Source organism: Papio anubis, chromosome 9 (assembly GCF_008728515.1).
Source record: "Papio anubis isolate 15944 chromosome 9, Panubis1.0, whole genome shotgun sequence".
Lineage (NCBI taxonomy): Eukaryota > Metazoa > Chordata > Mammalia > Primates > Cercopithecidae > Papio > Papio anubis.
Genome location: NC_044984.1, coordinates 12,563,592 through 12,575,991, shown reverse-complemented (window position 1 = coordinate 12,575,991; position 12,400 = coordinate 12,563,592). Strand labels below are relative to the sequence as shown.

Here is a 12,400-nt window from a genome sequence, read left to right as displayed (position 1 = left end):
TGCCTGAGACAGTGTCCTGCATCCACACAGTAGGTACCCAGTAAAAGTGTTAAGAAACATTGTCCCAGGAGCCCTTAGGAGAGTGGTTTAACATGAGAAGGCGCCAACAGCACACAGGGGCAGGGTCACTTCTAGAAATAGCCCACCAAGGCTATTCAGATGGGACTGTGGTTCCCTTCTAGACAGTCATACCAGGGACTTGCCAGTGAACAAGGGGGCACAGGCTCCTCTCTGGATCCCACCTTTTCATCCCTTCTGAGAAATATACTCTATTATTTCCTCCATAAAGAATGCCACCCATCCGATTCCTCAAGGATGTAGAACTAGAAATACCATTTGACCCAGTCATCCCATTACTCGGGATATACCCAAAGGATTATAAACCATGCTGCTATAAAGACACATGCACATGTATGTTTACTGCAGCACTATTCACGATAGCAAAGACTTGGAACCAACCCAAATGTCCATCAATGACAGACTGGATTAAGAAAATGTGGCACATATACACCATGGAATACTATGCAGCCATAAAAAAGGATGAGTTCTTGTCCTTTGTAGGGACATGGATGAAGCTGGAAACCATCATTCTCAGCAAACTATCACAAGAACAGAAAACCAAACACCGCATGTTCTCACTCATAGGTGGGAACTGAACAATGAGATCACTTGGACACAGGAAGGGGATCATCACACACTGGGGCCTGTCGTGGGGTGGGAAAGCGGGAAGGGATAGCATTAGGAGATATACTTAATGTAAATGATGAGTTAATGGGTGCAGCACACCAACATGGCACATGTATACATACGTAACAAACCTGCACGTTGTGCACATGTACCCTAGAACTTAAATTTAAAAAAAAAAAAAAAAAAAAGAATGCCACCCATCTACTTGCCCATTCTCTTTTCCATATGGGGAAACAAACCATCCTTGATGACTCAGACAAATGAGAATGGCACACAAGTATATTCCCTTAGAGTATTTATTTATTTACTCTGTAACAGTTCACATTTTAAATAGTGCTTCCTGACAATATACCAGCTGGCTCTTCTCTAATAAGGGCAATAAGGATAGCAATTCACATTCAGGGGATTAGTTTCACCATACCACAACATTTGGGGGATGGCAAAAACGGGGTCTAAGGAAAAGGGAGGGTACTTAAGGGACAGAGGAGGGGAAGACCCTTGCATTTGCAGAAGTCATTACTATTTTTCAGTAGTGGTCATATTGGCTTTGCCGGCAACCCCACGATGGGATTAGAGAAAGAAAGGAGCATTTCTTATCTTAGACACCTGGGTGGGTGGCTGCCTGCAAGGAGAAGGAGGTTTAGGGACACATTTCACAAGAAACCAGCACCCACATTGGTCAGATGAAGCTTCCTCAATTTTCGGCCACCACTTACACCTTTCTGTACCGGCTGCAAGAGGAAGAAGAAAACTAAGCGTATAACGTTGTTTCGCAAGGAGAGATTCAAACTCATAGTCCAAAGAATCTATGTTAGGTTAGTTTGCAAATACATCATGAAGAATTCAGAGACATTAAGTTTTTCTAGCTTCCTCTCATCTCTTTCTGGGATTTGCCCTGCATAAACACAGTCCTCTCCCCAAACAATCCCACCAAAACAGGTCCTCATTAACAACTTCATGTTTCACTGCTGCATAGAGTGGCTGGCTTCCCAGAAAGCTTTAACATGACAGAGAACCAGGTGATGCCTGGACAGCTCAGTCAGACCACAGGACCACCACCCAAGTTTTGGGTGTTCAGCTGCCTATAAATTAATCCTTCAAATTCTATACTAAACCAAAGTAGGTCCCAGGCCCTTATACTCAAGTAGATTCAAATCCCAGAAATTATCTGGAATCATTTCCATACTCTGGGAGTATCTTCTTAATCCCCCAAAGTCAAGCTGGACCCACAGAAGACTTCCAAACTGTTGAAACCAAATTTGCCTTCAGGATCTTAAGGCAGAGGCACCCAGAAACCTGAGAAGGCCAATCTGAAGCCAGGCAACATGCCTGCTTGGATCTACTGCTACCAACCTCCTGTTACGTCATAATGCCTGTCAGTGGGTAATTAACAGAGATCCCTTTAAATCTGGACTTCATAATTTTCTACAATCCTTTTACTAATACAAGCTAAAAGATACAAGCCCAGCCAGGCACAGTGGCTCATGCCTATAATCCCAGCATTTTGGGAGGCAGGGGCAGGTGGATCATCTGAGGTCAGGAGTTCGTGACCAGCCTGGCCAACATGGTGAAACCCCATGTCTACTAAAAATACAAAAAAAAAAAAAATTAGCCAGGTGCGGTGGCAGGCACCTGTAGTCCCAGCTACCTGGGAGGCTAAGGCTGGAGAATCGCTTGAACCCAGGAGGCAGAGGTTGCAGTGAGCCGAGATTGCGCCATTGCACTCCAGCCTGGGCAACAAGAGCAAAACTCTGTCTCAAAAAAAAAAGATACAAGCCCAGGTAAAGAGAGAACCTGAGTTGCACTCAGGGAAGACCTACCAAGGTTATTCAAGAAGCAGTTTTCCATCTGCCAACGTTGAATTTTCTGCTATATAAACAATGACCTAAAAGTTTAAAGAAGAACTTAATTGAAGCAGCAGATTGATACAGAAGAAAGGAGGAGTAAGCACTGGAGATCATTCTAAATAACTTAACCATTTTAGAGTATTTACAGAAGAATTTTCCCAAAATACAAAGCTTCAAAGGCTCTATAGGAAAGGAGAGATGCAGGACAAAATGGTTGCATCCTGGACTCAAGTAGCAGAAGCAAAAGTCCAGAAACATATCCCTGAATAGAAGAGAAAGCAGAGTGAGGGGAGCTAAGGAGGATGCCCTATAGAAAAAGATGCAGAGAAGAGATAGAGCAGGATAAGGACATCAAAGGCTCCTGACTTCCAGTTCTCCTCTAAGTTGAAGACAGCATGCAAACATACACTTCTGAGGTCGCCACAGAAAAAAAGATCATGACTGGCAGAACCATCAGAGCCACATATAACACAACATGTGGACTTGGTCAGAGATGGGTCACTCAGACTACATCCTCTTGCTCCCCTTGTGATAGGAATATGGTTATTATTGTGGTCACTTGATAGACATGGATGGAAAATCTAAGGAAATAAGATATAAAACAAAAGAGATGAAAATACTTGGATAGCTAACTCTGTCTTCCACTATAAATCTTTCTCACTCTGTCTACAATTTGGAAGTAGCCAAGGTACAGGTGGAAAGAATAAGGAGAGAAATAAGTGGCCCTCAAAATCAGAGGTAGGGAATCTGGAAGTCTCAAAATGACCAAACAAACTAGATATATTTCAGAAGGACAGGAAACTGGATCCCTGAAACTTAGGACATACCTGGAAAATAACTTCACCACAACATTAGAAAATACACACACACAGCATAATGTACAACAAAATGTTTCCTAGTCATAGACTTCACTGGCTTTCCCAGCAAGACTTCATAAATTAGACATACCAAAAAAATAAAATACTTAAGAGAGTCACATTTCCAAATGATCCACGCAGAGTTCCTAGAGGGAGTTAATGCAGGGACTGAAAACGTAGGTAAGACACCCCAGCCAAATAGAACATGCTGCCGTCAAAGACTCCAACATGCCTTCCCAAGCCTTTACAACCATCAGGGAGGCGGTAAATGAGGATGAAGTCTTCTCTCCACAGAACTGATTTTACAGTGACAGGAGAGTAGAGAGGGCATCCACTCTGTTCATTTCTTCTGCAACTGAAGATTCCATCAGATTAGATCTATGGAAAAAGAGTTATCAGTGACTATTGTTTTTCATGGTAGAGATGTTCAAAGAAAAGCAGGAAAACTAAAGGTCAGAATATTCAACTATTTTCCTGACCTTTTCTTTAGCCCCAATAGTCTGTAAACATCTCCTCCTTCCAGAAAGGCCCAGAAACTTTGTTATTTTCCATGATAAGCTTTTGAACTTTGAACTAGACTATAATATTTCTTGGGAGTGGGGGTGGGGAGGGAACATTAGCATTTTAAGCAAGATGACTCTTTGTAGTTTGTAACTGCTACAAGCCCTGCATGATGTTAGCATCACTAGCCCCAACCCAGAAAAAATCAGTCGTAGCCACCCCTGTCAGTCATTGGGACAATAAAAACTACGACCCCACATTGTCAAATGTCCCCTAAGGTAGATGCTATTATTTCCAGCTGAAAACAACTGAGAATCATTTCTTCATGGTCAGATAGGAAATAGTGTTGGTCCAAAACAACTGTCTTGATACACATCTACTCAAGAAAGTTCCCCATTCTGCCACTTTCTAAAGGACAAAGCTGGAATTGGTAGTATTTGTCCGAAACCCTCAAGAGGAACAATATTTCAGCAGCCACTCACCTCGTAGGGAGCTTCGACAAACTTTATCCTAGAGAGAAATCTTCGCAGCTCCCCACGGCCAATTTTGGGGGTAGACTCCTGTAGCTGAGCCATCTGGCCCTCCATTAGTGCCCACCGTAGACTAAGCTTGCTGACCACCAGGGCTGCTGGGTGGCCTTCGGAGCTTGGACCTGTTGTCCTGGTAACATAAAAGGCATCTTTCCAGAGGTCGTTAATTCCAACTGAGGAAGGACAAAAACAAGAGCAGTTAACATGGACACATACTGTCTACTAACAGGAGAGGGGTTTGGTTCAACAATACATTTATTTACTCATTAGTTCACACAGGAAATGTACTGAGCACTGAATAAACAGAAGGCAGCGAGCTAGCCCACGAGTGCAAACTGGGGAAGGACTGGATGCCAGTAAAGCAGCACATTCTTCCTTGTCTTTGCGCCTTTACTCCTCTGAAGCTATTTCCAAAAAACCCAACTCAGTAACTGAGAGAATGTGCCCCTTGTGGTGAGAATTCAGTAGAAAAGAGAGCCCGAAACGCTAGGGAGCCTGAGAATTCCCAGACTGTCAGTGCGCAGTCACAGAAGCGATTTACCTCGCCAGCGTTTATTTTGCCTCATCTTTAAAATACAAATTGTAATAAAAATGGTGTCAAGAGTCTTAATTACCATTATTTGATGTTCACTGAATATTTTATGCTCCTGTTGAAAAAACAGCTCACTCAGATCTAATCACAGGATTTTCCAAGCTCACACCTCCCTGCCCCCACCCCCCAACCAGTGGACAGGTGTGCCTGCAAGTTCCAGGTAAGCTCTGTTCTTCCCCATATATCCCCATAAATCGAGAGAGCTACAAACGCCAGCTGCAGCCCAAGGCCAATGAGTTGGTAAGTAGACAGCCAAGTCCATAAGTAGCAAGAGAATGTGGAAAGAAATAAAGGAGCTGTGGCCATCTAGTCCTCTTCCACTCCTGCACCCCCTGACCCCCCAACAGGAACAGCAGATTCCATGAGGGAAGGAATCGCCGAGAAGGAGATCTCCAGACAACCTAGACTAGCAGCAGCACAGGCTGCGATCCCAATGTTTTGGTTTTCTGAGTTGAGAGTCTCCCATATAGTATCCCATTTTATTTACAATGTTATTTAGACAGATATGTAAAGCAGAAGAACACTTCCAAAATGTTAATCGTGGTTATGAGTGGCCAGATTATGGCCAATTTTTCTTTCTGCCTTTGATTTTTCTTCTTTCTCCGATTTCTATGCAAGGTGCATAGTTATATTCAAAAAAAGGTTTTCTAAATCAGTGCCCTGGCAAAACACATTCTATCTCCATCATGTCCTCCCCAGTTAATTCCAAATCCTAATCTCTGAGTGGGTCAAGAAACTAGTCTTATTTGTAGTCCCAGCAGCTGGCACAGTGCCTGGCATACAGTTGATGTTCATTAAATGTCTGCTGAAGGAGTGGCTGGATGAATCATCACCTTACACACTCTTTGGAATGGGACGCACTTTCACCTCCACATTCAGAGCATATGGGTTCTCACCCTGTGAGCCCAAGGCTTCCACCCAAAGGAGCATTCCAGAAAAGCCCGAGGCACCAGGGACACCAGGGAAAGTGCCCTGCTGTCGTCTGAGAAGCACACATCCTTCCCTGGGTGGGGCAATGGTCTTATCACACGCAGCCAGCACCTACTCTCCCACCATCTGTGTACACAGACTCCCGCTGGCACCGGGACTCACCCTCTGAAGCCGTCACTGTGCCGGTGGTGTTAGCCAGATCCAGAAGGATGGAGGGGAACACAGGATGCAGGAGGTAAAGGTGGTGAAGGCTGGGCGGCTCAGTTCCTAGGATGATATCCTGACAATGAACCGCAAAAAGGAAGAGCAAAGGTAACTCTACATTCCCACACATGACTGTCCGCAGGTGAAAAGGCAGAGTAGAAAATGGTGATTCCTCATTCCTCTCAGATGCTAATGCCTGATCCTAACTACAAGAATGTGTTTGAAAGAAACTCCCCTGTATAAGAGACATATTTCAAAGAGCTCAAAATACTAATCACTAACTCTTTCAAACCACTATCTATAGCTGGAAAATGCTTTCTCCCTTGTAAGAAAAAAAAAGGCAGGCAGGCCAAGCACAGTGGCTCACGCCTATAATCCCAGCACTTTGGGAGGCTAAGGTGGGCATATCACCTGAGGTCAGGAGTTCGAGACCAGCCTGGCCAACATGGAGAAACTCTGTGTCTACTAAAAATACAAAAAAAAAAAAAAAAAATGCTGGGCATGGTGGCATGTGCCTGTAGCCCCAGCTACTTGGGAGGCTGAGGCAGGAGAATCACTTGAACCCGGGAGGCAGAGGTTGCAGTGAGCCAAGATCGTATCACTGCACTCCAGCCTGGGTGACAGAGAGAGACTCTGTTGCAAAAAAGGGAAAGGAAAGGAAGGAAGGGAGGGAGGGAAGGAAGGGAAGGAAGAGAAGGAAGAGAAGGAAAGAAGGAAAGAAGGAAAGAAGAGGGGAGGGGAGGGGAGGGGAGGCGAGGGGAGGGGAGGGGAGGGAAGAAGGAAGGAAGGGAAAGAAAGAAAGAAAGAGGCAATGTGCAGGCCCCAAGAGAGGAATCTGACATGGAGACTTCCCAGTCTTCTGCTCATGGAAGTACTAGAATACTGGTTGATCCCTTGCAGCAGATGGGGCTCTGTGGAGATGAAATCTATTTATGAAAACACAGTAAGCCAAAGGTATTTCCTTTCACTGGTGTCAAAGCCAATTGCAAGTATTGGGCTAAAAATTACAAAAATCTTATCCATTCCTGAAATGAATGGAATGTTGACCAGACAGAGGCAAATCATCAATTATAAAACAAAAGTTCCAAGGTCTGAGTGTCAGTCTTCAAACTCTCTACAGCAGAAAAAATGCACATTGGGACTATCTTCATCAGTATGATTTCTATGGGGGGATGGGACTTGAGACTTGGCAGGTACATGAGTGTGCAGCTATGCAGTTGTTAAAGCACAGAAGTACACCCATGTGGGTTAGTAAGTGGCTGCTCTCCAGAACTTCCCAAGTGCCTCTCCTCCCCTGGGACTACCTTGGGCCTCCTGCAGTAGAGGAAGTGGAAGCTCTGAGGGATGAATATTACCCCTGCTTCCATATGGCTACATGGGAAGAAGTCCCCAAGTGAGGAGAAGTGTGAGCAGGAAGCTTGCAACCTCACTCTCACCACATGCCCACAAAGCAGAAGAGCGCATTTTCCACACACCCTTAGGATCCCAGGTACAACGGGACAGATCTCTGGCTCAGCTAACATGAGAAGAAAACAACCAAACACCTTCCTCACTGCCTACAAAATGAACACAAATTCCTTAGCATGAAAAGCAGTCTTACACCATTTAACCAAAATATGCCTTTTCCAGACTAAACTGCAATGACTCACCTGCCCACCCCATGCTGCACAAATGTTTGATCATCACCCTCAATCCATGCTTCACCCTACTCTGCCTAACCGTTGCCAATCTTATTTGCCCCTTAGACTGCCTAACCACCCTCTCTACCCCATCTCCACACATTAAAACACTTATCCTTATGTGCCCACCTGGGCCCCCTCTTTGAGGAAAAGCTCCCTTATTACCCTAGGCAAAATTAGTATCTCCTTTCTTTTGTGCTTCCATGTAAACTTCTTACTTGTACCTCTATTAAAGCATTTGTAACATGGCGCTTTATTTATAGAAGACTACATTTGAGACTTATCTTGTCCAATACCCTCATTTTATTATACTAGGGGTCTTCGAAAAGTTCATGGAAATGCAGATTATGAAAAAACTACGCAAGGACTTCAAAATTCTTTTTGCACCAAAATAAACTCATACTAAGTTGTTATAACATACCTGAACAGGAGCTAGTCTGAGGCACCAAGAAGGGTAAGATATCAGTTTGAAAAGAGCCTCTATCAAAGTAACTCGAATTCTGCCAAAAGGTTGAAGCAAGAACATGCATCAAATTTATGGTGAATTTTGGGTGGAAGAATGGTGAAATCATTGATGCCTTCTGAAAAATGTATGATGACGATGCCCCAGAGAAATCAGCAGCTTAGACATGGATAGCTCATTTTAACGAGGGACAAAATGATGTTGGAGATTAAGCCCACAATAGCAGACCATCCTCATCAATTTGTGAGGAAAAAATTCATCTTGTTCATGCCCTAATTGAAGAGAACCAATGATTAATAGCACAAACAATAGCCATCACTGAAGACACTTCAACTGGTTCAGCTTACATAATTCTGGTTGAAAAATTAAAGTTGAGCAAACTTTCCACTGGACGGGTGGCAAAACTGTTGGCCCATATTAGCTGCAGACAAAAGCAGGGCTTTCAAGGGAAATTTTTAAAAAGTGGGATCAAGATCCTGGAAGCATTTCTTTGAAGATCTGTAGCAGGAGATGAAACATGGCTTTACCAGTGTGCTCCTGAAGGCAAAGCACAATGACTACAAGAGGTGGAAGCGGTCCAGTCAAAGAAAAGTGGATAGGTCAACAGCAAAAGTCATGGCAGTATTTTGGGGGGATGCCCAAGGCATTTTGCTTGTTGACTTTAGGGCTAAAGAATGATAACATTGGCCAGGTGTGGTGGCTCACGCCTGCAATCCCAGCTCTTAGGGAGGCAGAGGCAGGAGGATAGCTTGAGCCCAGGAGTTCGAGGCCTGCCTGGGCAAAATCATGAGACCCCATTCTCCACAAAAAGGAGAAAAAAAAAAAAAAGAATGATAACATCTGCTTAAAATCAGAGCGTTTGAGAAAGCCAAAGCTTTAGCAGAAAAGCACCTGGGAAAGATTCCCCAGAGAGTTCTTCTCCACCACAACAATGTTCCTACTCATTCCTCTCATCAAACAAGAGCAATTTTGTGAGTTTCAATGGGAAATCATGAGGCATCCACCTTATAGTTCTGAGTTAGCTCATTGTGACTTTCTTTAGTTTCCTGATCTTAAAAATTCTTTAAAGAGCTCTCATTTTTCTTCAGTTTATAATGTAAAAAAAGACTGCATTGACATGGTTAGATTTTCCCAGGACCCTCAGTTCTTTAGGGATGGACTAAATGGCTGGTATTAATGCTTACAAACTGTCTTGAACTTGATGGCACTTATGTTAAGAAATAAAGTTCTTTTTTTTTTTGAGACGAAGTCTCCCACTGTCGCCTGGGCTAGAGCGCAATGGCACGATCTCAGCTCACTGCAACCTCCGCCTCCCAGGTTCAAGCGATTCTCCTGCCTCAGCCTCCCAGGTAGCTGGAATTACAGGTGCCCACCACCACACTTGGCTAATTTTTTGTATTTTTAGTAGAGACGAGGTTTCACTATGTTAGCCAGGCTGGTCTCGAACTCCTGACCTCGTGATTCTCCCGCCTCAGCCTCCGAAAGTGCTGGGATTACAGGCATGAGCCCCTGCGCCCGGCCGGTACTTTTTATTTTTATATTTTAATTACATTTTTCCATGAACTTCCTGAAGTCCCCTCATATGCGGGGAGGAAGTTAAAAAGTTAAGTAAATTGCCCATGGTCACATTGTTAGGGTATGTCAGAGTTAGAAATATAATCTAGATTTTAGGTAAATCTGATCCTCAAAATGAGCAAATATATTAGCATCTTCATTAACCATTAACGGATAAAGATCATGAGGCTCAGAGAAGTTGAGTGACTTGTTGACTGAGCCTGGTGGATGAATTCGGGATCCTGCCTTCATCAGGTTCCCCCCATTATCTTAGACCATCTGTCTTCTCTAGAGAGCCAGATTATTTTCAGTTTATCCTTAGACCCCTACAGAGATCACAGTGCCTGGCACACAGAAAGTGCTGAGTCAAGATGTGTTTCATTGAACTAGGTCAGGGTGGGTCTTACTAAAAACTCCCAGGTACCTAACACAGGTAGCACCCTGCTTCATCAACCCCATGAAAACACTGCAGTGTAACATTTAGGACTTTCTAAAATCTGCCTTCTAGGTGTCAGACGTTCTCTCCCATAGTTCCTCAAACAACCTCTCAGTTTTATGTGGTCAATGTCCCTCTCCAACTGCTGGCCACCCTCCCCCATACCCGTTCCTTCAGTCTTAGGGCATGCACCTCAAAGCCCAGCCTTACCCCTCCCTGAAATTCTCTCTGCCCACTCCAGACCAGTCATAATGATTTCTCCTCTTCAACAATTGTAGCATATATGAACTGTCTGCAAATTTGGATCTAGCATCTTGGGAGGACTTTTTATTCTTTATTCAGCTTCCCCCTGTCAGTAGCCAGCAGTCAGGGGCTGTTGTCAGCATTCACATTCTCTGCTAAAAGGCAAAAGTGTGGCTCAGGAGGACACAGGGTTCCTGCTTTTCTCCACCGAGTGCTGACTTGTTTCTACCCCAGCCGTTGGAAAGTGATGGATCAAATAACATCTCCAGAACACAGTCAGCCCTGCAGAGCAGCTGCCATCTGACAAAGTAAAAAAGAGACCCTCCCAGGCTCACTCACGGAATTGGGAGATGCAGCTGACAGCCCTTCGGCCCAGAAGAGGAAGACAGACTTCCGGTCTGAAGTAACTGCCGAGGTGGCTGGCGTTTCTTTCATGTGACACGGAGCACGGTAACTCCAAACAACAGAGCCAGAGTCACCATCCACAACCATCATCTACAAAAGAGAAGACAGAATAAACATGGCCAGGCCTCAAAAAAGCAGCAGGCCCAGAAAATGCACACACAAAAATGTGCAGGTATTCAAATAACACAAACATTAACAGGTTGCACTTTTAAGATGCAAGCAAACTGGGTGTTCAGAGAGCATGAATAATGGCTAAGGACCAGGACCTAAGCTTCTGCAGCCCTTGTTCCCATTTAATAGATTTTAAGAACTGCAAAGTTCTCAAGTGGAAAAGGGACATTCAAATCATGTAGTCCACCCCATTTTACAGGTGAGAAAAGCAGGATCTGAGAAACAGGAAGTGATGTGGACACAGGGATTGTCCACGATTAGGACAGTCCTCAGAGAGACAGCAGCAACTCTGCAAATGCCAACAGCAGCACCTTATTCCCCACAACACAGCAGCCACTCAGAAAACAACGGCCCAGTGAACACTGTCCTCGGGCGCGGTGTTCCCAGCTTTACGGATCTGACTCTTGGTGTCGTGGCATATGGACCTAGGGAAGTCTCAAATTTAAAGCAATGCTGTTTAAACAGGCAAAAAAATAATCCAAGAGGGAATTCATTGCTTAGTTGCATTTATCAAAGGATAATGATGAAGGAGTTCAAATTCATAATTCTGGCATATGTCTGCTCTTCACCCTAAATGCCTCACAAATCTGGAACCTCTCATTTACCACAATCCCCAAGAAGTTCCCCAATTTCCTCTAGCCCAAGTGTCTTTACTCCCTCCTACCCAGCGTCTCCACACTTCTATAAGTGGAGGACCTAACCTCTTTGGACAACTGCTTGCCCTATTCTTCCAGGCTCCTGAGTCCCGCCTTTCTGTGTCTGTACTCAGAATCTGCATCACACAAGTTCCTGGAACCAACCTGGCAGAGACAAAATCTTCTCAACCAGCAGAGAAAGAAAAACAGAGAAGCACTTTAAGATTCCCTTTGGCAGTCTTGGGGAAAAAAGAAGTCTAGAGACACTGCACTAAAAACTTGTATCCACTCAAACACATATTTCATTTAACTGTCACAATAATCCTATGAAGGCAGGCAATATTATTACCCCTGTTTTATAAATGCAGAAACTGCAGCTAGGCAAGATTAGGTAATATGCCCAAGGTCTCCAATAAGTAATGGTGTCAGGATTAAAACCCAGGGCTGAAACAGTATCTCCACCTTCAACCTACTATACCTACTATACACCCTTCTTTCATTGTCCTCCCAGCACCAGTGAAATCCCAATCTGTATCGGAAATTCCTTTTAATTACACGCAGGCATTGGCTTTTCCTATATAGCACTGTTGGAAGTCTCTCCCTAACATGATGCTTTTATCACTGTATCTGTCCTCTGCCCATAACCAAATAGCCCTATGGCCTCCA

The 12,400-nt window shown here is 44.2% G+C and overlaps 1 protein-coding gene across 1 annotated transcript in view; it reads right to left on the bottom strand.

Annotated features, from left to right (window-relative positions):
- Window positions 1-967: 967 nt before the first annotated feature.
- Window positions 968-12,400, bottom strand: part of FAM234B (family with sequence similarity 234 member B) — a 37,385-nt gene continuing 25,952 nt past the window's right edge. The window contains exons 10-13 of the mRNA XM_003906028.5: window positions 10,863-11,018; window positions 6,107-6,224; window positions 4,375-4,595; window positions 968-3,769 (exon numbers count right to left, since the gene is read on the bottom strand). Coding sequence (XP_003906077.2) covers window positions 3,764-3,769; window positions 4,375-4,595; window positions 6,107-6,224; window positions 10,863-11,018 — 501 coding nt within the window. The 3' untranslated portion in view covers window positions 968-3,763. The remainder of the gene's footprint in view (window positions 3,770-4,374; window positions 4,596-6,106; window positions 6,225-10,862; window positions 11,019-12,400) is intronic.